Source organism: Haemaphysalis longicornis, unplaced genomic scaffold (genome assembly GCF_048455015.1).
Source record: "Haemaphysalis longicornis isolate Haplotype H1 unplaced genomic scaffold, Haemaphysalis longicornis Haplotype H1 scaffold_4, whole genome shotgun sequence".
In the NCBI taxonomy this organism is placed as follows: Eukaryota; Metazoa; Arthropoda; class Arachnida; order Ixodida; family Ixodidae; genus Haemaphysalis; species Haemaphysalis longicornis.
In genome coordinates this window covers 31493519-31521440 of record NW_027526361.1, presented here as the reverse complement: position 1 = coordinate 31521440, position 27922 = coordinate 31493519, and the positions used below count along the sequence as shown (strand labels likewise).

General features: G+C 45.0%; 1 protein-coding gene across 7 annotated transcripts in view; it reads right to left on the bottom strand.

Annotated features, from left to right (window-relative positions):
• Pip5k59b (Phosphatidylinositol 4-phosphate 5-kinase 59B) overlaps positions 1 to 27746 on the bottom strand; it is a 51575-nt gene extending 23829 nt beyond the window's left edge. For 2 of the 7 annotated variants that reach the window (XM_077706322.1, XM_077706324.1), the window contains exons 1-10: positions 27423 to 27742; positions 26210 to 26250; positions 20435 to 20593; positions 17145 to 17275; positions 16310 to 16961; positions 15822 to 15903; positions 15093 to 15207; positions 13488 to 13620; positions 13217 to 13304; positions 7224 to 7286 (exon numbers count right to left, since the gene is read on the bottom strand). In XM_077706322.1, coding sequence (XP_077562448.1) covers positions 7224 to 7286; positions 13217 to 13304; positions 13488 to 13620; positions 15093 to 15207; positions 15822 to 15903; positions 16310 to 16961; positions 17145 to 17275; positions 20435 to 20593; positions 26210 to 26250; positions 27423 to 27516 — 1558 coding nt within the window. In that variant the 5' untranslated portion in view covers positions 27517 to 27742. Of the gene's footprint in view, positions 1 to 7223; positions 7287 to 13216; positions 13305 to 13487; positions 13621 to 15092; positions 15208 to 15821; positions 15904 to 16309; positions 16962 to 17144; positions 17276 to 20434; positions 20594 to 26209; positions 26251 to 27422 lie in introns of all 7 variants that reach the window. The other 5 variants (XM_077706326.1, XM_077706328.1, XM_077706323.1 and 2 more) reach the window with 5 other exon arrangements.
• Between the last annotated feature and the right edge of the window lie 176 nt (positions 27747 to 27922).

Sequence of the window (27922 nt, the reverse complement as noted above, 5' to 3'; positions counted from 1 at the left end):
TATATCCTTACGTCCTTCTGACTGTTTTTGAACATCAGCATTGCATCCTTCCAGCTTTGGAAACTGGAGCTAGTGTCTGGGGGTTCCCACATCAATGTTAGCAGTTCCAATATGCCAATACTATGAGCCTGCATCAGTTTATTAGAGCAGTTGAGTGCAGTGCAAGTAAGTCGACGTTGACAGTTCAAACCACATTCCCACTAATGTGTAGTATTTGCAACTGTAAACTACGTGTGTATACAAAAAGGGCAAACATCTTTGCTTCCATTTATATAATTTGCCCATCAGGGTTTATGCTTTCTGCAGTCAGCATTGCCTCCGATGAAACATTCTATTTTAAGCCCTGCTTCATTAGGAGCACCCAGACTAACTTTATGCAACCATGGAAGATGAATCAGGAGGCTACTTTAAATGGAATACCTGTATCTTGGTCATGTAGCAGCACTGCTTCATTAGGAGCACCCAGACTAACTTTATGCAACCATGGAAGATGAATCAGGAGGCTACTTTAAATGGAATACCTGTATCTTGGTCATGTAGCAGCACTACTTAGGGCCATCATTTTATTCTTGCTTATACCCCTTTTTTTTTGTTTTGCGCAATTAGTTGGATGATAGCTCAGACAAATTCCACCACCAAAAATTGGTCAGACCCGTTCCGTGTTTCTAGACACTCCGAAAAGGTGGCCAGACCAAATGCTGCCTCAGCCTTGGCAATGTTTTCGCCAACTTCTTATAGCACAGCAATCAACGGAAGGTGTAATTGGCTCATTGACAATCTCACAAGGGAAAGTAGCCATGTTGGTCACATGGATGCCGAAGTGCAGAGCCGAACACATTTCTCTGAGGACAAACTGGAAGGTCTCATATTGCATGGGCTGGGTACTAAGGCATGAAGAATTGCTTGAAGAAAACTTCAGAACCCAAGAGCTTTGTTAGCATTAGCGGTCGCACGTTGCTCTTCCTAGCTGTTCACCAGCTGTTAGCAGTTAGCTTTCTCTATGAGCTATAATAAAGCCTTGCATTTATGAAAATTGCGATTGGCAGACACGAGACAATAAGTCCTCAGAAACAGTAAAAACAAATGCTTAGTATTTGATGTCGACCATAGCAGCACACTTGCTATGCTACTCAAAAGTCGAACCTAACAAAGTTGATGACGACTGGACGTTCCTGTATTACACTGGAGATGGTACAAGAGGACTTTGCCAAATTAGGTTTCGCGCAGCTACATCATGCAGGAGTTGACTTGGAGATCTATTTTTCCAAGTGACTATACTGGTGTAGTGACCATAACATGAGAAGCCATATCACTAGTGTGTGTACCTCTAAGTCAACTTTTATAAATAACCTAAGCCACCTCTCACAGTAAGATCACATTACTAGGTACTCCTCGTAAAACATCTCTTCCGAATTACCTACTTCTTCCCACAGTCTGTACCTGATGAATGAATGTCTGAGAACCACTGCTCCAAGATATTCCATATTCAACAAGATAGGCATCCACTTCATCTTGCATTGCCATACCATGCTACAACAAATGCAGGTCACATAGCCAGCAATGATTGTGGTTATCAGCAATGTAACCTGCGACTTCCCCCTTGTCCTGAACCACAATGTGCATGCAAACATGCCAACCTGCTGACACTGAACTTAGTAGAACTGTCATGACCTGTTGTGATTCATGGTGTATTGTTTTTAACAACTCTCATTGATCAGCCAAAAAATGCAGACAATTACTTGCAGCAGTCTTTGTATTTAACACGTTTTCATGAAGGGGACCCTGAGAAGTCTGTCAACACAAGCAATGACATGAATTCATCTGGCGAGAACATGCTAAGGTAAGAAGTCCTGTGTAAGGTACATTAGAAATACAAGACAGCAATGAACTCATCTACTAAACCCTTCCTTCAAATGAGGTTGGTTTCAACAGAAGCAGATAGATTTCTATTTTATGAAGCACTGCTATTTTCTGCCTCCTACTGCTGACTTTGCCAGCTTTATACCCTCTTCTAGGTCACTTTTCTCAAAGCAACTTCCGCTTTGAGGCTGCTCTCTGTCAAGTGGCTAAACAGCAGCATACAGACCCAATGAAATGCTGTTTATGTCCACAGTGGTTTTTCAAAATTATTCAGGTTTCTTTCCATTATTCAAGTCTACTTTTAACCAGTCCTAATAACAATTTTCTGAACAACTAAGCTCAAACTTGCAGGCTTTATTACATTTTTATGCGAGGCATGTTGCAGCTATTGATGACTGAATTGGTAACAGTTATTTTTCAGAGTTTCCGTAATAACATGTTGGCTGGGGTGTGCTATGCCCCGTAGCCAATGGTAGGTTTGTGACGTTTCGTTGCTACAGAGCCTGTGCCCACACTTCTGAGTGTACATGAGCTACGGAGCACATTGCAGTCAATGGAGAGCCCGCCTTTTTGAAGCTGCCACCCAGATTCCCATGAAAGGGACCTCCACCCACAGATGGTCATCCTGCACATCACTAAGGATGGAGAGTTGGGCTAGTTGGCTTGATGATACCGGGCACATTGTACTAGCGCAAGGACGGAACACAAGAGGAAGAAATCCACAGGACTGGCGTTCATCCTGCGGTTTTCTTCCCCTTGTCTTCCGTTCTTGTGCTAGTACAATGTACCCAGCAGCACCTCACTAATTTCATTCCTCCTCTCCTTTTGAGACGGGGAACCGCAGTACCTCCAGCCTAGAGTAACGGTGCCATGTCACCTGCTCCTCTCGCAGATGAGGAGGCGAGACACAGACACCAGACGCTGGATTTTTTGCTCATTTGGACATTTATGTCCCCGCATTAAATATGCTGCGAGAACAGCACAAAGATGAACTGGGACAAAGAATGGCAGGAAGACCCCGCCTCGTCTTAGTGCTGTTTCAGCATCATTTACACCACACCAACGTGCCCAACCTTCCAGTGCCATAAAAACATGCACAGCCGAACCTTGTTACAAAGAAATCGCAATCGAAAGCGAAAATTTCTTCTTTATATTCGATATTTTTTATGAAAGTAGGCACCTCAATGGCTGGATATAGAATGGGAGGAATTGCATTAAAGAGAACTATTTTATGAAATGCAGCAGAGTATATGCTGTACTTTTGCGCATAAACACATGTATGCATGTAACTCACAACCCCATGTTGTGCAAAAAAAAAAAGAAAAGAAAGGGTGGGGGTGCAAATACTCGAATATGAATCAACTAGTACCTTCACAAATAATTCATTTCGTTAATTGAATACCTACTATTTCATTTTTTGTATAGCCAAGTGGACTTTCCCGAAAGTGCCCTGCTTAACGAAAGCGAGATGTCGGCGCACACTCACACACTGCTGCTACACCATCTGCTTGGCAAGCTTCATCCTAATCTTGCTTTTGATGAGCCCGCCTTGCACAGGCCATATTTCATCCCGCAGCAGAGAGTAATTTGCAATTGCATTAATAAGATCCTTCATGCCATTGCCGTCAACTCTGGCCACAATTTTGAATTCTGTGACCGGATGTTTACATGTTACGGCAGCTTCCACTAAAGCAATCCCCACCACTTTCATTGACAGCACTTCTGTCAATTTAAAATCAAAAAAGGTTCTGGCTTGTTTTAATGCAGCTGGTGTATACTTATTGATGTTTTTTTTTTCTCATGGTTTAGACCGTAGGGGACAGGCTCGTTCGTGCGCGGTGACTGTAGTGTGAGCTTTCCTTCCGCAACATATCGTTCATGCTTCACGCTCGCCGTGTGCCTCCGAAGTGCCTTATCGTTGTCAGTGATTGTGGTTGTACTACGTTCGTGTCACATTTTTCATGCCTACAAAGTGCTCGCCTTGAAGTTACAAAGCGCTGTTTAGTCATTTGCCTATGACTGCAGTACAGCAACTCCAGTGCAAATTGTTTTTCGAATGTGTATCGTGCTCATTCCAGATTCCTGAAGTACCCGCCTCATAGTGGTTCACCGACTAGACTGCTGCGAATGAGAGTTGAAAAGTATGTTCTTCGAGCTGAAGAGAGAGAGAAAAAAAAGTCAGTTTCCCGAACTTGTGAAGTAGCTTCTGTTTTTGCACAAAAACCTGCGAAAAAAAATTCAATATTTGGATTGGTTGTCTTAATTTGATTCAATATTCGATTTCAAGGTTACTATTCGGTATTAGCCCACCCCTTAAAAAACAAACATCCCCCTATTCCCCCCATTCTCTGCTAAATTGGTCCCATATTGCAACCTGTCCGCCTTCATAAAAAAGGAGTACTGCACGACTGCAGCATGTACTCAAATAACAATTGCACATACCATGGGTCACGAATTTTTTTTTTGTTTACCCATGAAGCAAGAGTGAATCAGCTATGTCTTTGAGCCAGAGGACGATTCTGTACAGCAGTGCACATTTGCTGAACTTATCGTTGTCGATAGATGCTAGGTTGTAAGAAGCTCCCCTCTCGCTTGAGTCAGGGAGCGGCCCATTATCTGATACTGTTTGAAGTGATGCCCTCCTTTTCACGGTAACATCTGCCCTTGAATGGGAAGCATGGTAGCGATAACGACTAGATAACGCCATGTCCAAAACTGAAGAACAAATGTACGTTTTTTTTTTCTTTTGACGATAAGCCGTTAAGATAGAGCAAGGATGCATCAGGGCGCGGCCCACACTACAGTGACGTTGCACTTCAGGGCAAAATCCATACACATAGTATTCGCATGAACCCCAACTTTGCTTTCAACATCTATCAATTATTAGTGCTTGTTTTGAGCTTTTTCTTTTTACATTCTACAGCAAAGCGGTGTGCATTTACTCACACCAACTTTCTTTTTACCTGATAAAATGCACACCAAAGTTGTTGAATAGGCAACACAAACTTTAAGACGATTGCTATCACTGAATCCCCGCCGTTGCCTGCCCTGGGCCTGTTATCGGATCGTCTTTCAAAGCTTTAACGCTTTATTGTAGTAGTATTAAGGTTATGCTCAAACTTCTTGCACAGGCTATGTTGGCTGAGCTAAGTATCATCGTCATCAGCATATCAGCTCACCGATAAACACTTGCAGTGTGCTTCCAAACAGGTTGCATGGTTTGAAGTTACTCCAATATCATTTAAAAAACTGTTTTTAGAGGGACTTTAACTTTGCACAGCAGCTCGGATGCCACTTTTATCCATGTGATAAGCGAAATTCATTTGTTATCACCAATACTGCTTTGAATTTCGTGCTTGTGGTTTTGTTACAAACAGCACAACTGACCTAGGAATTTGGCACGACCTTCCACCTTTCTAATGCTGTTCGTTATATCCGGTTATTCAATATACCAGAGTTTGTTACAACAAGGCTCGACTGTAGTAGGGTATGTCTATGGGTAGAGCTTGATGCAGATGGTGCCGTAGTTCTAATACTACAAGCATACTGTCATTGCACAACCCCTCCCCTAAGGTGGCTTCTCCAATAGCTGCAGCAACCACCTTTCATCTTTAAAAAAAAAAATTCCAGGTGCAAATTTCGAGATGGTACCTGCTTGAAAAAACAAATACAGTTGGACCTCGTGTGTACTTCTTTCTGTGTCCTACAAGAATTCAATTTACCTGAAGTAGCTTAGCTTTCTTCGCAATTCAAGAAGGTTAGACAGAGCACAGAACACTAAACTTCCATGATAAGTTTCTAAAATGGACTTTTATCGGCACAAGTTCAGTGTAATACCCTCCAAGCACATCTCTTGGAGTTCCCCATGCCTGCCTATTTTAAGCACAAGCTAGCCTAAGTTCCAATGTTAACAATGTGTACACAAACACAATCAGTTGCAGTGCAAAGCTGTCGTGGTGGTGAGCACTATCTTCTGATGTCTGATCGAGCATACTACTCGAGCTTCAATAAGGGCAAAGGAACGCATTAAACGCTCTCACCACAGCGGATACATAATGAATCCAGCCAGCCATTCAGAGTACCCGTGACAAAAATGTCATTTTTTGAGCTCCAACTATTGCTAGCCCCGCAGTTTTTTCCCCAAATTACCACAGTGATGACTTGCCTCTTACTTCACTATACTTATTCAAAGGTACAAGAAAGTGAAGGTTACCAGCACCTGTGACACATTACTCTGCTGCCCTCTAAGCAGCCTATGGAGGCAAATTTTGAAGCAAAACAAAAGTTTCGATACAAAACTAGAATTGTAATTGCTATAAATGACTACATAGCCACCAGTGTTAGGCTGCTACAGCAATATTATTAGTTTTTCCTAACACAGGGGAGGCATTTGCTGCATAGCAAGCTCTGTGCATGACAACATTTAGCAAGCCTCATGCCCCGTATTAACATTTGTTCGGCTCTTGTTAGGGTAGGTGCAAACACATTCTGTCCTTAACACAGCAATGCCATGGCAGAAAGCATGCAACATTAGAATTCTAAAATCGATCATTAGAATTAGTAATACGCATTATGCTCACATTAACATGCAGTTAGCATTTGCAGCATGCAAAGTTTCTGCATGTTACTGAATCCGCACCTCTCAAAGGCTCGCAAAACTGAATTTGTGCGGCAAGCCTTCCTGAGAGGCACTGCGTATGGAAGTAATCATTGTTACTATCCTCGAAGATTCTGTTATGAAACAAGACGTAACCAGTGCATACACACACACACACACAAAAATAACTTGACAGCATTTCCACAGTCCTCCATGCCAGCAGGCGTGGAAGGCCTTGAAGAGGCTCTACTGGGCACATTACCCACTCCACTAAGCCACCGGCTCATCAAGCAGAGCCCCTAGCTGATAGCTGCAGTCCATTTAGGAGCAAAGCTCTAATAACGCCAAAGGACTTGCAAATGGTCACCGACAGTATAACACAAGAGCACAACTGAATGATGGAAGCTCAAGGCCTCGCATACACAATCACAAAAAGGGCGATGCTGTAGGCAAGCGGTAATGAAAGGCAATGGCAGAAGCAACAAGCATCCGCGCCAGAACTTGGCCACCCAAAGCTCGCCCGCTTGTCAACCTTTGCAGCGATGGGCAGACACCCAGAGTGCGCCCGGCATAAAAAGCCACGGGTCAGCCACCAAAAAGACAGCAGTGTGCAAGCATTCTCACACTAGGCAAAGAAAGGCCCTGCCAAAACGTGCCAAGCAAGCTTTGTGCTATAATCCCCCTCTTCACAGGCAAAGCTAGGCAGCAAGCGAGGGCAACAAGGGAATAGAGAGACAAGAGATGTAAAAAAACTGGTGAAGCCTACCTAAGACACTAGACACCAGGGCTCTAAATTTGCGATGAGGGCCCTTGATTTCAGGGAGATCCACTAGTTTCGAGGGTTCGGGAGGAGGACAGAGTAGAAATGGAGGAGGAGGAGGAGGAGGAAGGGGCCAAGTGGAAAAACAAATGTGAGGCAGAGATGCAAGATGAGATACAGAAGCGGAGAGAGAGAGAGAGAGGAAGAGAGAGAGAGAAAAAAAAACAGACAAGGATTTCCATTTAAGATGGTCACAAAGCAACGACGACGACGACAAGTGTACGACACTGCGACCACCACAGGCCACCACTGCAGCCACACAGCACTGCACACATTAGCATCTACGAAGCACCCTTGGCAGCAGGTTTTCACCCACTGACTGCAGAAATGTTTCAGTGCACCCGCGAGCCGCGACTATGCGAAGAAGCTTGCAGAGCCTGCTTGCCCCTAATGTATGTTTTCAACCTCTCTTTCCTTTCTGTGTTCTCGTGCACTGTAGTCTTAGTACCTACCATATCTACTCTCTCCCTGAGGGCGTAACGTTACCTAAGCTTTCTTCAAGAGCTTGAAATGCGAAACTTTACTCTTCAGTTTAGAACATGGTGGTAACTGAAAACTAATCCTATGAGTATGCTTATATCATGTGCACGCCAGCGTCTTAAAATGTCTCCCAACAAGAGGTTGCCCATCGCAATGTCACCCAGTTAGGCTATAACATGCCACTTGCATAGGATGTGCGACTACAACAAGAATCTAAATAGCATGCGCCTTAACCTAATTCGTGCGCTGCTCCTAATTAGCTCTGAGACCTAGATTTTACAATTACGGGGAATCCTGCGCTTTAAAAGTACAATATCTGGATTTGTACCGAGTGCACTGAACATATATCTTTGGGAACACCTAAGGTATAACAAACAACATGTGTACATGTATCTGTGGAGTATTCGGCAGTTGTAAAATGCAAGTTTTGAAGCCGCTGTTAAACTGTTTCTTTAAGGGGGGACACCGCTCTTAGAACAACTTTAATTTTTAAGTAAACTCTGTGAAACTTGTCAGTCTTGCTGCTTTTTCCCAAATGATTTCAAATATGCCATTATTTTTTCATTATGTCAATTAGTTCCCAATATAATTAGAGATAATTAGCCACTTTTGGAGGGACAATAGACAAAACAGTGTTGGTCAAAAAACTGGAACCGTTATATTTTCTAACAGTACTATGAACCCTGGTGAATGCAATTAACGAAGTGGTTTTTTGATGCATAGCCTGGAACTATGTTTACTGATCATTAAACTCTGGTGGCACCAGTGGCAAGGAACCACTTAGAATACCCATTTCAAACACCAAGGTTTGATGAGCTGTAAAATTAGTTTCAAGCGATGCATCAAAAAAGTGCTTCATTTATTGCATTCACCAGGGTTCATAGTACTATTAGAAAATATAACAGTTCCAGTTTTATGGCCAACACTGTTTTGTCTATTGTTCCTCCAAGAATGGCTAATTACCCCTAATTATCTTGGGAACTAATTGGCCAACTGAAAAAAATAGTGGCTTATTTGAAATCAGAGGGGGGAAAAGCAGCAAGACTGACAAGTTTCAGAGATTACTTAAGTAGTAGTTTTAAGAGCCACGTCCCCCCTTAAGCCATGTAACAAAATGCGTCGAAATAGGGCGGGCAGGGTAACTGCACCCATTTCTGAGAACTTCATACCCTGGCTTTCTCAGTCCATTACACCATAAAATTGGCAGTGCCACAAGGCCAAGCTTCTTTTATATGCTCTAGTAGACTGATACGAATGGGGTCGCACTGAGACTATAGGAAAACTGCAGTGAATATTTTCACAGTCCCCACACCCAGGCAAAACAGCTAGGTCCCATCTGCTATCTGTGCACACTTGGCAACACAGATACATGTACATTTTTGTAATCCTTGATTACACAGGTTGTAGGAGGCAACATCAATTACCACATGGAAGTGGTTCATGACAACAACACAGTAATTTTGCTGCACCAATGCTTTTTACTATGCAGGAAATTGGAAAGACGCTTCCCAGAGGCAAAGAAATTACCTTTTGAGCAGATATGCTTTCCTCCAATGGCCCTTTAATACGGGCTTAGCAGGTTCACTCACAACCAATTCACAGTATGCAGGGCAACAAGGCCCTCACCTGTAACTTCGACTGATAGCATGCATGCACAGCTTTTCTGGTAAAAAAGATGTTCTAGCACATCTAACGCGTCACCTAAAGAAATGCTTTTGGTACTTCACGTGTACTATGCTTAATAGTTTGTAAAAAATAAGTTAACAATGTGACTAATCAATACAGAGTTCGTTGCCGTGTTGAAACTGCTTTAAACATGCTGCCTTAGCAGGCTGCCTTAGGCAGTTGATAGTGGTTAAGCGATTGCTATTGCCTCTGTTCCTGCATAGCTGCACTTGCACATGCTCACGTGGTGGCCATGTTTTTTGACACCTGTCACAAGCTGGCAGCACTACTACGCAAATGTTAGAAAAGCACAATGACAAAACTGGCTCCACTAACGTGTACACCAAGGCCATCTCAATGTGGCCAATTTTTTGTATCCCCTTTTAAAGGGCATTACAGAACAAGCAGAATAGCCAGTCAAATGGGTTTTAACAAACTAGAAACAAATAACTAGAAGTGAAAAACAAAAAACTACATTTTACATCAAACGAACCATCGCACCAAGGAATGCACATTAGGAATGGGCACAGAAAGAAAGTTGTGGGATCCTCAATTGGCACTACTGGGAACGGAATCTGGTGGGGCAGGCCTCTACAGTGACACACCATCTCGCACGGGGTGAGGAACCCATGCTGTGTGGTGCACTGAACCCCCACCACCACCAAAATGGCCACCGCATGCGAATGCACAGTGCAGTAGCACACGGTGCAACAAAAAAGATGGGCGCACACACACACACACACACACACACGCACGGGTCAGGCACATGGACGCAAGGGAAAAAAAAGATGGCACACATCTCTGGGAGGAGGGCACACAACACCGTGGCGGGAGTGGATGGTTTTGGTTGTGGGCAAGGAGACGAGCCTGCCCTCCCTCTGCTTTTCTTTACGTCTCTGGTCCGCTCCCGCAGTCCGGTGCAAACAACCCCCTCAAGCCGCCTTTGTCTTAAGCCCTCATTGCGGCCTCCCGAGCTGTGCCAGTGAATGCGGCCGGCACATAGCTCTAAACACCATAGAAAACAGGGTGATCGAGGCATGATTGCAATGTGAATGAAGCTTGTCGATGATGGAAGCAACATTTAGGCATCTGGATCAGCAAGCTTGAAATGTTAGACAAGCAATGTAGCCCGAGTACCAGAGTAACCATTAAGCTGTGGCAGGCAAGCAAGCCAAAGTGGGAAGTAGAGTTGGTTCCTGGGGTCAGTACATTAGAAATCTTGCATCTATGCTACACATCTTTTTTTGGTGCTGCATATACCTCTACATAAATTCATTCAGGACACTCCTAAGCTCAGCAGTAAAGAACTGTGTTGTTCAAACAATTGATGTCAAAAGCAACCAGCGTGCTTGGATGAAAACTTTTACCAGACAGAGGGAGTCAAAGCCTTTTGACACCTCTCCAGAAGAGTTCCTCAAACGAACTAAGTTTCCTGCTAGAACAATGAATAGAAATGTCCACCCTTCATCCCACAAATAGAAATCAAACAAGAATTTGAAATGAAAGGAGAAGACAAAAAAGAAAGAAAGCCGACAGAGTACAAATGCTACAAAATCCCAAACGGAGGCATGACAACCTGCAAGGACTGCATTGGCTAAGGACCCTGGTACGTGATGGAAAATTGTTATGCCTGAATCTACATTGCATTGCATTACGGTCTTTACGTCTGACCCCAGTCGTGTGCACGGGCAGCGTATTACCCAGAGACCTCAGCCAAACCTTGGTATTCATTGTACTTATCATTTACACGGGTAGCCTGCCCTGCTAGTTCTTATTACTCTGCTGCAAATGCTAATAACTAAGTGTTGCCACTGTTTTTTCCCGGTTCCCATGACAAGGTGTGTTACAGCTACAATCATGTAAGTTAATATGCTTTTTAGTTCAACGTATACATTATGACTAAGTGTGCCAGAAAATTGTTTTTTCTTGGAACGTACTTATGCCTGTTTCGTTCAACGTATAATTATGGCTAAGTGCGCCATAAAACTGCTCTTGTACAAGAACGTTTCCTTTTATCTTCCTTGAATCAATCCGCCAAATTGTTTCTTTAATGTGCATGAATGTACAATGCAACTGCTGGTTGAACTGTATAAGGGGCACAGGCCTCGTCAAGCCCAAGATGGCTTTTTGCCTGTGTCCTCAGCGTAGCCATTATGTTGAAATAAACATTACTTTGACTTTGACATGACAGGACTCAAACAAATATATATAAAAAGAAGACACAGCCTGATTCATTTGCCGCCACACAGTTTTTAACGTGGCCAAATCATATTGATTACGATCTCACTGCTTCTTCAGTTTAAAGCCCTAATGGCAAATTGGACTTGTATTTGTATTTGCAAATTGTACTTGAAAGAGAGTTAGGATATTGGCACATCTACCTTTTAGCCCGCCAATTCTTCTGCTCTAAAAAATACTGCTTTAGTAGCTTGCTAAAGTACAAAAGCACACAAATCAAATTTTGAGATGCCGCACTACCACTACACATGTAGCAAATACATGAAAAGCAGCAAGACTTGTTCTGGAACAACGATCTTCGATTTGCAATTGCACACCCTATGGCTTATCTAGTCTTGGGCTTTTTCATCTTTACTTTGCAGATACACTTACAGGAATAGTATGCCTTTACTACATCCGAGTACTCAAGAAGAGGATACAAGAGAATAAATTTTTGTGCGTGTGAATTGTGGTGCTGGTGTGTGTACACCTACAAAGCTTAAGCACTGGCTAGGTGAAAACAAGCTTCTATACCTAAAGCTGCATTGACGGAGCTCCACCCAATGCACTTGCAAAATTTTAATACTACTTCTTGCAGTGAGCTGGTTATGTACCAGAAGATTGCGCGCAAAAAAGAAAGAAACTGCAAGGACTTATGAGAAAAGTTGCTTTGGTCTAAAGCAAGACAGGTTACCCTTTATTAAAGCTTGTTAAAGCTTGAAAGCACAGCAGCAGCTGAAAATGATCCACTTTTGCGGCTAGCTTGAACATGTTGCGCTCTCATCTTCTTTCCATGTGCCCTTTGCGGCATGCTTTCTATGACACGCCACCTCACGAAACTTCCTCAACCCACCTTAATCATTTCCGTGACATGACTTCCCAACGTTGGGGGAGTATGGGAGCAGAAAACGTCACTCTGCCAGCCAAGGAAATGACAGGGCACAGAGAAGGGCGAGCGAGTGCGGAGCAAGGGCAAGTGCAACGCCAGATAAGGCGGTGAAGAGCAAAATGCGAGTCCAGTGCGGTGTGCGTCTAAGTGCAATGCCGGCCCACATGACCGAGGGTGGTAGCTGTGCTGAGATCTTGGCTTCCAGAGAAAGCGTTCAGGGGGGATCACAAAATTAGTTGTTATCCTCTGCAATCGGTGTGACTCTCGAACTTAACGGGCATATGATATGCAGCAGAGCCCTCAAGATATGAATTCTTTATCCGAAGCAGTTTACGAAAGTGGTTTTAGAGCTGACCCTCACCATTTCTGCCATCCCAACACCCTCTGCCTCTACATGGCTCTTCAATGCCATTTGCAGCAAATTAGCTGGGGAATTCCAAAACAAACCTGGACACTGTAAAGGTGCAAACGACTTCCCGCAAGGCAGAGCACATCAAATTTTGTGACCCTCGCAGAACTTAGCATTGCACAAGGGAGTAGTTGCAGGATGTGCACAGCCCCAGCCAAGAGGAGAGAGACAGCAAGAATGCAAGAGGCTGCTTCGGGGGAGAGAAAGATGAGAAAGTCGATGATGACTACAGTGGGCAGAAAAGTGCAGCGCAAGTCCCAAGATGATGCTGTTACTCACGGGATGGGATCTTCTTGAAAACCCTTTTCGCCATGAAGTCCTGAAACCGCTGTGCATAGAAGCCCGGCCTGTGCACCGAAACAGAGTCCTTGAAAGGAAGAACAAAGAGAAAAAAACAATGAGGCCATTGCGAGTACGACCACTAAATGAGAAATTTTGAGGAGGAAGATTGCCCACAACACCAAGTTTTCAACCCCCCCCCCCATCTCCACTGAGAAATCAGACTAAGGAGGAGGCCGCTACAAAAGAGATGACAAGGCAAACAACATACTCCATCATGAAACATGGACTTCCATGTGTGCTCAAGTTTTTTCTTGAGCCGGTAGCTTTGCAAAATGTCGATGACTCCAATGAACAAGAGTAGTCGCTCTCCTTTGGAGTTCCTCGCTGGGATGCCACCGGTTCTGGAGAGAAGAAAAGATTCAAGGAAAGTGGGCAAGCGGGTAAGTGAAAGTGGGCAAGCGGGTAAGCCAACACCATCAAAAGGTGTGAAGCCTTAACTGCGCACATACAAAAGCCAGCTTCGAGTGACATTAAGCAGATTCCTAATACCGGTATTTTTGGAAATACCGGTATTCCAGAATACCGGTACTACGTGTAGTCTATTTTAGTGTTTTTCATTGTCACTTAACCTATTGTATACAGTCATGGGGATTCACCTATGCATCATATCTAGCACACATAAACATTCTTCAAAAAAGAGCCTTAAGAATCATGGCATCAGCTTCAAGGACTTCACCCTCCGCACCAATTTTTGACGAACTTAGCATAATGCCTTTTAACCTAGTTCGTGACTATAAAACGGCCCTTCTTGTTAACAGAGTTCTGACTCTGAATACACCTTACCCGTCATCAGTTTTTTTTATTGCCTTTGACGCGACATGCGTGCCATAATAACCTCAATTTGGCAAAAGTGTATAATGTATACGGCCGTCGTCTTATATCTTTTATTGGGTCCAAAGTATGGAACCAGTTACCTTTGGATATTAGGTGTGTGCCAAATTTTGCACTATCGTTAAAAAAATATCTTTTTTCCAAGTGTTATACTTCTCCTAACCCATAGAGTATTATTTGTTTGTAATTCTAAGCAATCCTGTTTTTATTATTGTTTGTTATCTGCGCTATTATGAAGGGGTTATGTACAAACACCATTTTGTAATGGGTCCGACTAGCCTTGTCGGCTAAGGGCCCAGATGCATCATTCAGTTTTGTTATGTATCTTTTTTTTTTTAAATAAAGCATATTCTTCTTCTTCAAGAACACCAAGCAACATACAATTCATTTCAGAAAGGCCTACTTTATTTTGGCCTGTCTTTGCACTGTTTCCCTTCAAAGTGTCAAATTCATTGTATATCAAGCTGTGGGTATCCGCAGATGTTGTTATCCCTTGTTGAACCATTAAGTTAGGCCTAGTCAGGCTGTCACATACCCGCGTTCCCTTTTTTCCCCCTGTGTGGAGCAAGCACAAAATGAAAAAAAGAGTCCTGAGGCAGGCATTGGCCAACACACCTCTACCCGTACGCTGAGTTCAGAACCTTGAGGACAGTTTTGGGCTTTGCACAAACGAAATAAAAAAATCCCACAGTGCGAGCTGTACACCGTTAATGTGTTAAAAGAATTACCCCCCTTGCAGCGAAGTATCCTTACATCAACTGTTTTCCTAAGTGGATAGTCATAATTATTTCTATAAAACTATTTTTTATTTTTACAAAACTATTATAAAACGTGCACATCTGAATGGTTGTTACCAACGTACAGTTATCTGCATTCTATGAGCTATAAGGATTGCACTCTAGATTCCCTACACTTGGCACACCTGAAATTCACTTAGTGCAGGGACAGAAAGAAGGCGTCCCAGGGGACAGGCACAACTCACGGAACATCCTCGTCATGATCAATGGGCTCTACATCAGCCTGGATCGACTCCATGGCGGTGGAGAAGTTCGCCAGCCGTTGCCGGTTTACGGACTTACTCCGCGTCAGCCCAGATCCTGCACCATGTGCGGGCAAAAAAGGGACAAAAGTTGGCGTTAACATTGTTGCATTTTGTTTTGCCGGACACAGCAAAGTAACAGAAACGAGGAAGAGGATGAATCATGGGGAAGCAATGGGTCGACAGAAGGAAGAGAAGGAAGGCGAGGATTAGAGTTCAGTCCAGTGTAAAACCCAGTTAATCATTCCTTTCCGTGATGTTAAACTTGTGTCTTAGAAACGCAATTACTCCCACATGCCGCACTGAGCCAATTTTGTGCGAAATATGACGGTCTAAAACTGCTGCGGCTGTGCCAGTAATTGATAAGATTAGGTCCCACTCCAAATGAGAGAGCATAAAGTGGGTGAAAAAGAATGTTTATGCCACCTTACACACAATTTTGTTTCGATTCTCCAGCTTACAAATGCATTAAAACTTAACTTCTGCTGCAAATGGCTATATTTCTTTTGTTTGTTTCCCAGATCGTAGAACCTGAAACAGCAAATGTTATTAGGATTCCTTGAGGTGCTTTTTCAGCAACCGAGGAGCTTGTCGGAATGTTCAAGCTCGGCTGCCTAAGAAAGAACCCCACCACATCCCCCTATGATAGGTCATTAAAAAGGCAAAGCCCACCTGTTGCCTTGAAGCCTGTCTCATCATCCGAACCAGCTGAGTTGAGTCTCGCATCATCCCTTGCCCCCTGAGGCTGCTGCTCCTGCAAACAAGTGGCTCATCAAGGCACACACTCCTTCACACTGCACACAGGAACTAACTCAGCTAGTCGGTGCAATATTTGGAACACACCCAAGAATTGCTTTAATTCAAGGCTAAATGAGCTAAACTGATAACTCGTGAAAAAGTCGTTCGACACTGACCATAACCAGCTGTGCAGGAGACTAACCTAGAAGAAAAGCCAGTTTTGGGGAAAGAGAAGAAAAGCTAGGGCAATTGTGGGTTCCGATATGGGGACACATTAAATACAGTAAAATGTGGCACCGTTGTATGCAGGGCACCACAGGCAAACACGTGATTGCAGCCACGCTGCCGCTGGGAAACTTGCACAGCAAATGTCGTCCCAGAGATTCTCGGCCCCATTCCCCGACAGTGGCAGCAGCACTCACGGTTCTGTCGCGCGCCGCCTGGTCGATGTTGTGGATGCCTACGAGGAGGCTGTAGTCCATGATCTTGAAGCTCTCGAGCACGCGGCAGTCGCGCTGGATGGTCTTGACGAGCGCGCCGTACGTGTCCGCCTCGAGCAGCAGGCCGTCTGGGTGGTGCTCGAGGAAGTCGAGGTCCTTGAAGGTGGGCGAGCGCTTGCTGCGCTCGTGCCGGCTGGCCTTGCGCTTGTACGTGGAGCCCTTGAGGTCGTACTTCTGGTGCATGGGCACCACCGAGGGCAGCAGGTTGTTCATGAGCACCACGCGCACGTTCTTGCCCCCGCACTGGTAGCAGTACAGGCCGTAGAACTTGGGTAGCAGGGTGCGCGGGTTCTGGTTCAGGTTCATGTAGTAGCCCGGCAGCAGGTTCTGCAGAAACTCCGCCTCCTTGTGCTGCACCGTCTTGACGATGAACTCGTCGTCGTTGGTCAGGTAGAAGACGCTGCCGCTCGCCCCGGGGTTGGTCAGCTCCCGCATCGACTCGTGGCACAGGGACATCAGGAAGTCCTCTGTCTTGATGCTGAACAGGTCCCGGAAGTACCGGAAGGCCACTGGCGCGTACGCCTTGAATTTGAAGTCGCTATAGTGGTGCGCCGGCGTGAGATTGCTTCCCTCCCTGCGAGGAGGTAAAAAGAAAAGAAAAGGGCACAAAACAGCTGCTGAGGGCCACCAGGGTTACGAAACACACCGCAAACATTTTGTAGGAGCTTTACAGCAATGACGACGCTACTCTACTGCACAGTAGCAGTATGCACAAAACTTCAGAGCAAAGATAAAAAGCAAAAACAAAGAAACTTACCCAGGAAAGAAGATCGACTCCACCATGGCAAAATCTTGCATCAATAAATCACGTTCCGGTTTTGATGCTAAACTGCCAACAGCGTAACCAATGCCTAATTGAATTGAACCTATAATTTGTGACGTTTGAATCTGCAGGAGAAAAAGGAAACAAAGTGCCACGTGTAAGTACACTGTTGTGAGCACTAGGACACTAGCGGTGACTATTATGCAAGGGCATCTTTCTGCTCAATTCAAATCAGTGATTTTTTTCACAAATTGCTGGATATTGTTAGTAGAGATCAAATAGAGCAACGTACAAAAACATTAACGATTGCCAGCCTCATATTTACATTTTTGCCCACGGTATGAGACAGCAAGAAAAGGCCGTAACTGAACTCTAAACCCAAATATAACAGCCGAAAGTATGAATACAGCTGAAATGAACAGACTACCACTGGAGGAACTTGTTCCTGGGCAAGTTGGTAAACACCTGACGACATGATTTTAGGGCTAATCACATGAGAGCGGGCAGCACAAGCACTGCTCCTGACTGATTTATTGTTTCAGGTTTCAAAAACATTCACAGCACAGTGGTGCGCAGATGATTCGAGCGCACATATAGACAATTCCACTTATCAGGCTAAGGACATGGGGCATCAAAAAGCTTTTGTTCTCATAAAGGGAGATGGACTTGCTGCTACTACAATCTGTTCCTTTCTTTTTTTTTTCTATGGTATGCCCTTAAAAGTTCATGGGCTGTTTTGTTCCTGCTTCTGCCTAGAAACTTGCCTTTGAAAAATATCGGCTCATGAATTTTCTGCAATGGAAAGAAAGAGGGGCATCCTCAGCTTTCTTCAAACTTTGCGCATGCATCCAGTAATTAAGGCAGCTGCCAGTTTGCCTATGTATGACTTTCTGCACGTCAATAGTACATCATACACTACTGCATTGCTTTTTCAAAGCATTCTGCCTTTTTGCTTCTCACCTTTGTTGTGCAAGGGCAAAGAAGCTGAGAGAGCTTATTTGGCAAGGAATAAAGAAGGGCAACTCCGTGCCAATCGGCAAGCGACATTTTGTGCACATAAGCTACAACCTCAGGTTTTTTGGAGTCTGGCCCCCGATCCACCCTTTTCGTCTTGGTGCTGCCCTTCAGATTTCAAGTAGAGCTTCAGCCGCTGCCGTTATGCCCAATTGAGGGAATTTCGGACAACAGTTTGTCCCCCTTTTTTGTAAAGACTTTACGTGTGCGCAATTTTCACAGTGCTTAACTCCTGGCAGAATCCAGCATGCCCCTCTTAAAAAGCTTTGAGTGGGCAGAATCATACAGCAGAAGCTCCTAATGCATCCCATGCCGTACGTGTGGTGGATGAAGTGGGTAGTGCACAACATACTGTTTATGTGTGAACAACGTTGCACTCAGGGCTAACTGGCTGCCACCTTAATGACCGGTTAAGGGAGCATGATCTCTGTTTAAAGAAAAGCAATCGTGACCATTTTTCCTTCCATTACAGGAAATGCATGCGGCAGTTGATATTTCACAAAGCGAAGGTTCTAGGCAGAAGCAGGAACCAAACTGCCTGTGAATTTGCCGAGGCACATCATATAAAGAAAAGAGGAACAGATTGCATCAGCGACACATCCAACTCTGTTTACAAGAGTAAGAAAACTTTTTTTTTTTAATGCCACACATCTTAGCCTGACAAAAGTGGTACTGTCTAGATGTACGCTTAGTTCGTCTGAACATCACTGTGCACTGTGTGCCTTAATCCTTTGCGGTCCGGAACTTTTACCCACTTTCCAGCCGTTCTGGGTCCGCAACTATTTTGCCAGCTTCTGGAGCTGCGAAGAAAAACACAAACTGTGCAAGAAAAACTCACAAGATATTTATTTTTTCTCTTGCATTCTGCTTGCAACTCTTTTACCGATATTTCAGCCACATGTGAAAGCACTTGAAGCATTCTCCTGGGTGCAGGCCAGGGTTGTTACTGCAGGTTTTCCAGAAAAACACAGTTTCCCTCCGGCCTCTTTTTGTTTTTCTATCGCTGCAAACAGCACAGCCCTTGCTGCTTCAGCCTGGGAGCTTGTAGATGAAATAGCTCATCCCATCTAGCCTTTCCTCGCACTCCTTATGTGCAGACAGGCACTGCTTTTGGCTCTAGCCCTCAGACCCCCACCAGATGTTGGATGAGGTTGCGGCAATACTGCATGTTTTGCTGCTCTTCCTTGCCATTATTCAGCAGCTGTGTGTGCCTCCAAATAAAACTATTGATGATGGAGACCTCTAGACGCCAGGAGAAAAGCTTTCGCCCCCCTTTCATTGTCTTCTGATAAAATGTGTAGCTCACAGAGTAATGATCCACACGGTGCTGTCTCCACCACCATCATGGTCTTCGTCACTCGCTCCTGTCAAATCACTGTCCCCACTAACTGATGGAGGCACGAAATTCTCTATCTCACTGAAGCCATCATCGCTTCACTAAGTGCACCACCGTAGAGTGCACGCAATGAGAAAGCAGCCATGCTTCTCAGCAAACAGCGCGCAAGTGAAAACGCTCTGGAATCCAGAAGGCTCGTGCTGAACATTGTGCCGCACCCTAGTGCAAAAAGAAGAGCACTTCAACAAACAAAGTTCACTTATCCCTCAAGAGATGGCGCATCATGTACACAATAAATGCGGGCGCATCACAGTCAGAAAAACCGCAAAATTTAACCTTGAACATTCAAGTCAGGCGTATCCGACAACAGACTGCTACGGCCATGTTGTGTTTCGACAACGGAACACAAAGGGTTAAAAACCAATGCAGTAACCCAGCTGTGAGGAGTGCTTGCCCTGCCTGCTCTCACGTGTTTGTAGTTTGTAGAGCTCAAATCTAGTTGTCAAACTACGTACCCTCGCAAATGTTGTGCTGGAAGCCCGGGGTTCTATGTAAGGTGTGCGTTAGCGAGCGAAAAGGAGACCTACAGGCATTCAGACAGGAATGGTGTCAGTGTGCGACCAATTACCAAAGCAACCCTTTGTATCACCTCCAATGTGCACCTCATTTGCATGTTTCACGAGCACCTCACAGATGTTTAGCTTTTTCCACACCTTTAGAGTTGTGTTCAAAAGCCAACCCAAAGTTACACAAATGTTTACAGAGCAGCCAGAAGGTGCAGCCAACTCGTTCATCCTCACAGTGTTCGCCCAAAAATAGACGACCTAGAACTACGACGTTTACCAAGAATCCCAAAAACGACGTCACTTGCTCCCAAACACATCCAGACAAGTGTTCGGGAATCCCCGTTTCTGAGCAGTCAACCGAGGCTTGCCTTCTTGTAAGTGATCTGGCCTTCCTCGTCCACTCGCCGGTGTCCAATCTTCTTCTCCTTGTCCAGCTTGCTCTTGTAGGCGGAACTGCCCGGTGTCTGCGGCTGCATTGTTGTGGGCGTCTTGTTGTCTGGCTGCTGGTACTGCTGCGCCGCACTGACCTGCACAGAGGGGGGGAGGGAGGCCGGGCACGGGTCAGCACCAACTGCCGGCTGGGCACGCAAGAGCACCCAGGCTCTGAGCAGGCAGAAGAAAAAGAGACCTAGATTCAACTTTGAGTGAGACAGACCTCGCATAAAGGGACAGACAACCAACTTTTGTGGAGTGCACGTCGTCTAGCTCGTATGAAAGCCAGCGTTTTATATACTGGGGTAACCGCAAGAAATTTCTAAATAAACAGGCGAAAATGATTTTTAACTAGCACTGAAATTTCACAAGTCTGAGAGGTGGCAACACGCAGTGTCTAAACGTGACACTACGTTACGTGTCCCAAAAACTCCATCGATTTCAATGTGCGATTAAAAAAATGCATGAAGGAATAGGAGAGGTTGCACACTGTGGTTGTTTTAGCCTGGGACAACTTTTAAATGTCTCTTAATCTTACGTGCAGTCAAAAGTGTGTTGCCCCACAGTTCAATAGTTCACTGCCAGCACTGCCAGCATTCCTCTTGGCGAGACGTGTATGGCAGGTAGGTCTAAACATTCCAATTTCTAAAGTTCTAGGGTGCTATCAGCGAAACTGTATCGGGTTAAGGTATTTTAAGTGGTGCCTTTCATTTGTGATAAAGAAAATATACCCAAGAAAAATCAATTATCTGTCCCTTTGCACTCTTTTTAGGGAGTGCAAAAAAAAACATACAACTTGGCTTCTATCAAAAGACCACCACGGCAGAATAACGAATATGGCACATTTAATGTAAACCTTAAATAATGAAGTCAGATCATTAGGTACAATGTTGACAAGGATGCGATGCCTCAAAGCATTTCTCACACTTGATAAATGTCACCGGGCAACGCAATGTGGCATTCTGTATGGTTTGGCTCATGGTAGTAAAATTGAATGCATTGAAATTGAATGCATGGCCTCATCTCTTTGTGGCTCTTAAAAAAGAGCGACGCAAAAGTTTTTTTTTTTTTTTTTGCTTTACTTTGGCTTGCTCAGTAAAACTTGAAAGAAATGTCAAGAACTTGGTCCCCCCATTTTCTGACCGGAACACCGAGTTGGGCTGAGCACTTGTAATCCAATCCTAGTCAGATGTAAACCTAAGCTTGTGGTTCGCAGTTTGAAACAAAACACCGTACCCATGACCATGCTGCTACGGAAATGGAACACTCCACTTGGCTTTACCAGGTTATGTGCCCACATCCCGATTCTCAATTCCAGCTGGACCATACATTAGTGGACATGTAGTCAGCATACCAGCTGTTCCTTTTGTGCCCGCTCCCCTCGTATTGTGTCAAAAGAAAATTTTGGCGATAGGGGTTAGGAAGAGAGCTGGTAATTTCAAGCCTACATTTTTAAATGCAAATTCCTTTATAATCAAAGCATCCTTTCCTGCCAAATAAAATTGTAGTGACGTATGAAAAGCTACACACTTTGTAAAAAAAAGTGTGGCAACTGTTCCAGGTCAAAAGCCTCCAAAAGGCTCTGGCTTTTTTGGCTTCTGTTGTACTGAGGTGGCACACTCAAATACCACGTGCGCTCAGCAGAATCACTGCATGGCCTTTCATTCCTTTTTGGATGAAATTTAGTGTAACCTGGGTACAAAAAGAATCAACTACAGGACATAAAAAAGTTATTTTGTTTGTGAAAGCCCACAGTACAACAAAAACACCTGGCAACAGCTCAGCTCAAGCTAAAGGTCCAAATGCACACGCAATTTGATAATAATCTTCCCACTTTACCTATATCGCTTCCTGTCACCTGTACTTGAAGTAATGCTAGTAATAGGTAAGCAGGAGAAGCGCAGAGTCACACGGGTACGTTGTCTGCTTTCGCCACTTCCAGTTTGAGAGCTCCTGATCTCATATCCGCCAGCGGCTTCACGTGAGTGTGTGCGTGCGTGTTTTATTTGTCACAGAGCACTTACCTTTCAGAGAAGCCCCTAGTAGCATCCATCGATGTTATTCATTAAAGGCACTATGCATGAGCTCTTTCAGTAAAAAGAGATAGACAACACGCACACACGCACGTGAAAGCCGCCGGCAAACGGGAAGCCAGCAGCGCTTTCGAACCGGAAGTGGCAGGAGAGCAGACGACACACCCCCGAGCCCTTGGGCTTCCACCGCTTATCTACACTTTTCGTGAAAGCATCCCTCCAATCACAATGCAATCAAAGTAAGCAGCAACAACACGGGCAAGCCCACCGGTGAAGCTGTCAAACAAATAGCCCAATTGGAAACTAGCGGGCAAAAACTGCGCTCTGGCCGTCCAACAACCCAGCACTGTAATAAAGACGGGTGAAGTGAAGGTGAACAGCCCTTTGTTTGAGCTGAAAGATCAAACTTTTTCGTTTCTTTTGGCTATTGTTTGAGAACAAAGGACGCTTTGTTTATAAATCAACAATTAAGGCTGGCAATTCTCTCTTTGCTCCCCATGCATTTATTCTGTGTCATGAAATCATGACGCCACAAACTGCACACGAAACGTCGGTGCCAATTAACAGGAAGCATGGGTAGCAGCCAATTAGCACAGTACAGTTACTCACGTAGACACCTACAGCAATTATTTCACACTTTTGTGGACAACCCACTGGCAGGAAGTGGTGCCTGTAGCTCATTCATCTACTGTACTAAACCCTTCCGGTGCACTTGTACACAAAGCCAAACGCGCAACTGAAGCATCAACCAGAATAGATGCAATCACCTGTGTTCAAATGAGAAAGCAGCCAGCCTGGTAATGTTTAGAAGCTGCCAGCTGCACCATTTTTAAAACATTTTTCAACAAAAGTTGCCATGCATGTTTATCTTGCATTTGCAGGTGCTTATCTTACTCTCATTTTCAGAAAAAGAAAAAACCCTTTACACGAGCCCTACTGATTGCCATCCACAATTTGTGACATCACAAGCGGTCAAAGGGCGGACAATGCCAATTTTCGTGTTCATGACACTTCCCGCATTATCACACAACTGTTGCCGTCAACTGTTCGGCGGGCAGAGGTCAACATGCTTTGACACTTCGGTGCCCTTTGCGGACCACCAGCAGGCCTTACTGGAAAAAGCGCATTGGTACAGAAGGCAGTGTTTGGTAGCCCCCCCACCCACCAAAGTTTGTCCTGCGATGCCCCCTGCCCTTGGTCATCTATGTGGTTCGTCTCAAGCCATACGGAGACTTCTTTTTTGCCAACCACTGAAGTATAGGTACGATGCACTCATAGAATGGTTTGTTTTGTTGCCAGCATCTAGCCAGACAAGAGTATCTTATGCTCTGCTCCAAAGAGGAGCGCCTGCATGTTCTTGCTGGCATCAGGTCATGCCTAGCTGCCTCATTCTCATTTGAGAAGAAAAACTGTAGCACGCTCGCCACTCGAAAAGATTATTCTGGTCCAACTGACAGTATCTTTAATTTGAGCAGATGTTTTTAGGTAGGACTACGCCCTAACATAAATAAATGCACACCAAATGCCATGGCATTCAATTCCCCAACTCCCTTTTACATGCATCATTCTGTTCACAGCACCTTTGATGCCTGTATTTTTGATAGTTTATTTAGGAGCACAAGACAGCCCCAAAAAAACTTCAATAGAAACCTTGTGTTATCTATGATCTGACAATAACAATGGGCTACATCAGCCACAAGCTTACACATCTGTTGAGGCTTTGGAAACTGAAAAAATCAGATGAAATGAACTCCACACAAAAATTTAAAAATAATCTGGGGAAATATTGCAATCTATTCAAGACATCCTAATCCCGTCATAAAACCAGATGAATGCTAATAACATCACATTGAAAGTCATCGAAGATGGCTTCAGCCCAGATGTTTTTTTCACCTCTTTTCTTAAAGGAGCTATGAAGACAAAACACAAGTTTGGTTCATTCGAAAGACTGCCTCGTTAGAATCATATTGACACCACTTTTAAAGCACACGTCGCTCAAATAAGCTATATAATTAGGAAAAAAGGGAGTGGTCATGCGACCCACTAGCTCATTTCCTGCAACAGAACCTATGATGTCACACCAGCCAGCTGTGCGATTGGCGGAGGCCGGCGAAAGCAAACGCAGACTAGGCAGAGCTTATAAGCTTGCCGAACAAGCTATTTGCGCTTAAATTCCAGGCACAATTCTTTTTATAGCAGTAACAATGGGGGTATAAACAGTGGAAGTTACGAAAGCACACTTAAACATAGAAGTACCGATGTGTACGGTTGTTGGTACTGCGCGCACTATGCTTGTTTTAGCTGCACAGCAGTCCGCCCCTTTCGAGTTGTCTTACACGCACTGGCCGATTGGTGTAAGCGACATTGTCTTACGTGACCCTGTTTGTCGAGGATATTCCATGTTTCCCAAAACGATTACTTTCTACTTTCTACAGCAACAAAAACAAGCCAGGTACAAATACGCTCAAAAAACAAAGCAATGACAGACAATGGTCTGTGCATGAGTATCGTAGCGCCCCCTGGGAAGACTGACGGCAAGCAGCGCTGCAGCCAAATCATGCAGTGCAAGTTCGTTTGTATACGGGCGCTTATGACTTAATTGCTGACGTCCCGAAAACGCACGGTTTGGCGGGAGGATCGAATTTTAACTTAAATTGATTAATTTCTCAGTGAATACGGCATTATTTGCTGCCGGACAAGCGCTAGGAGCACTATAAAACACGAAATCTTTCAAACAAAACAAACTTGTATTTTGTCCTCATGGCTCCTTTAAGTTCACCTGCTCATGCCTTCATTTTTCTCACATCGTGGATAAGAACAAGCAATTGAGAAGCATCCTCGACACTGGGCTCTACTCCAAAAGAACATACCGGCATAAAACCTAGATAGCACTCTTATCAGCTCTTTCGACGCATTCTAGATAGGCGCATGTGCTGAGAAAATCAACTGCTGGTTCAGTCACAAATTCTCAATTGCAATACAAAAGCATTATTGAATGACTGGAAAGGGTGTCAGTTGCAGTATTAGAAACAAAGTTCTTGGGTGCTTTGGTTGGAGTAGCTTTTCCGTAAATACGCCTTTTTCCTGCAACAAGCCTTTGCTTAAACTCCTTCAATTTCTTTTGTTTTCAAAATGAAAGAGCACAGATGTCACTGGCATGTTTACTCAAGTAAGTTTGATAACTTCAACAGTAAGGACCGGGAAGCAGGTGAATTGCTCCCAAACCTGTAATCAATTCAATTTTCCATTTCAATCTGAAATAGAAAACACGCCCTTACGTGCACGAGGAGCCCTTTTTGCGCCAACTTTCATGGCAAAAAAAAAAAAAAAAAACATTTTTGCTTCGAAATGAGTAAGCAGTATACTTTTATATAATGTCTTCCTATAGTGCATATCAAGCTGCGTTACTAGAACCAACGCCTTGTAAGTCCTTGCTTCTCGAAGAAACCAGCATGGTATCAACACATTTCTGCAACTCATTTATATTGTAGTTTTACAGCTTGCGTCTTGATTAGAGTGTCACTTCAAATGCAAAAGATTTTGGGCGAGCCCAGTACGGTCTAGTAGACAAAGTCCCAATAGTGCTGTGCTGCAGCATGCGTAGCAAATGATTTCAATGCTTTAGCACTGCCACAAACCAGGCCCCCATTGTGACGGCATTGTAAGTCGCGTACTCACATCAATTGGTGGTGGCTTGGGCTTTGGGGCCTTCTCTGAAACTGCAATAGAAGAAACCGTTACCATGTGAACACACCTAGAATAACTAAGTACCCCTGCAACTGCTACGTCATGCATTACACACAGTTAAAATACTGTTATACACGCGCACAAGCGGAGTACGTTAACCATACAAAATCCCAAGCATTCCTCCAACTGACCTGCTGCCTTAAAGGTTCGCCATGGGGAGCGCACGTTCATGTCTTATTAAGTGGCCAACGACATTGAAAGCACTTGTTTGGATGCAACAAAATACCGCAAGACGGAACTCCACACAAGTATAAGCAAAAACTACAGGGTTGACGAACTCGCGTACGTGAAAGAGGCAGACATCTCCGAGACTACGAATACTGCTTTCCGATAAACACGCTCGCAACGCACGGCCTAGAAATCGGAACGACACCTTCCTGCGCAGGAGAGCAATGCCTTGCCTATCAGTGTGGCCTCACAAATGCTTTATTGTCTGTCAAGTTTCAAGGTCCTCGACTGGCGGAATGCGTTGCTGCTATGAAGCCCCGCGATCCCGCCGAACATTCCACAGCTGGGTCGGATACAGCGATAATTGTAAAACCGAAACTCGTCTTTTCTTTTTGTTGTTCATACAATGCAACCCGTCGAGTGAGCCCGGCCTCTAACAAGCACGTTTCCATTATGCATACACCGACAGCAAGTATTTATACTGTTTGTGCATATTAATTAACGCCCCGGACAACTGCACAATCAACACCCCACCAATTTCGCTCCCACCTTTCTAAGGCTACGACAGGCGTTTTGCGCGGAGGGACGGGTCAGTACTAGGCAAACATGCTTTGGACCGGCAAATTGCACCATCGGCATCCTGCTGAGCTTGCATCAGTGCTGGGACCATGCCCGTGACTCGGAATGGCCTATTTAACGAGCACCGGAATGCGGCTTCGCAGGAAGCTAGCGCGCTCATGTCTGCTCGGGGGCTTCAGCATGTGCATCGCTCAAACGCAGGGCGCCCCGGGCATGCCACAGGCCACATGACGGGTTTTCGAGGCGAGTTACGAGCGCGAGCAGCAATCGGTCCCATGCGGGGTCCCGCAGGGCCGTCTCAAGGAGGAGGAAGGCGTTTCCGGAATCTCGCGACAGCGGTCGGGCTGCCAGCGAGACGCGATCGGGAACGATGGGTGTGACGGCGTGGGACACGTACCGGTGGGCTCCCGTTCTTCCACGGCGTTCGCACTATGCGCAACCAACTCAGTGTCCGGCGCAGCAGCCGGGGCCAAAGATGTCTCGGAGGCCATCTTGATTTTTCTGTCAATTCCAGCCGGGACTGGGGGATATTGCTCGCCGGGGATGAATCACTCGAGCAGCCGCATGCTGCGTCCGCGCTGCCCGACGCGTGGCCGTCACACGAGTCACATCCGCGGATACACACACAGCTCAGGTATTATCGAGCATCTGTCTGGCGTATACGGTCGCACATAAACAAGCAGCACACATACAGACACACACACTTAATAGGCCTAACTACGGAACAGGGGGCTTTCTGCGGATGTTTGACACGCCCGTGCTGCCATCTCTGGACGGCGCCACGCAATCCCACAGAGTCGTAAAGGCGCCACCAGTTTCGGCGCTTCGCGCGCCTGCCTGCGGCTGTTTTTCGCTTTAGTAGCGGGCAAAGCCCCTTGCTCGGCTCAGAACGCGCAG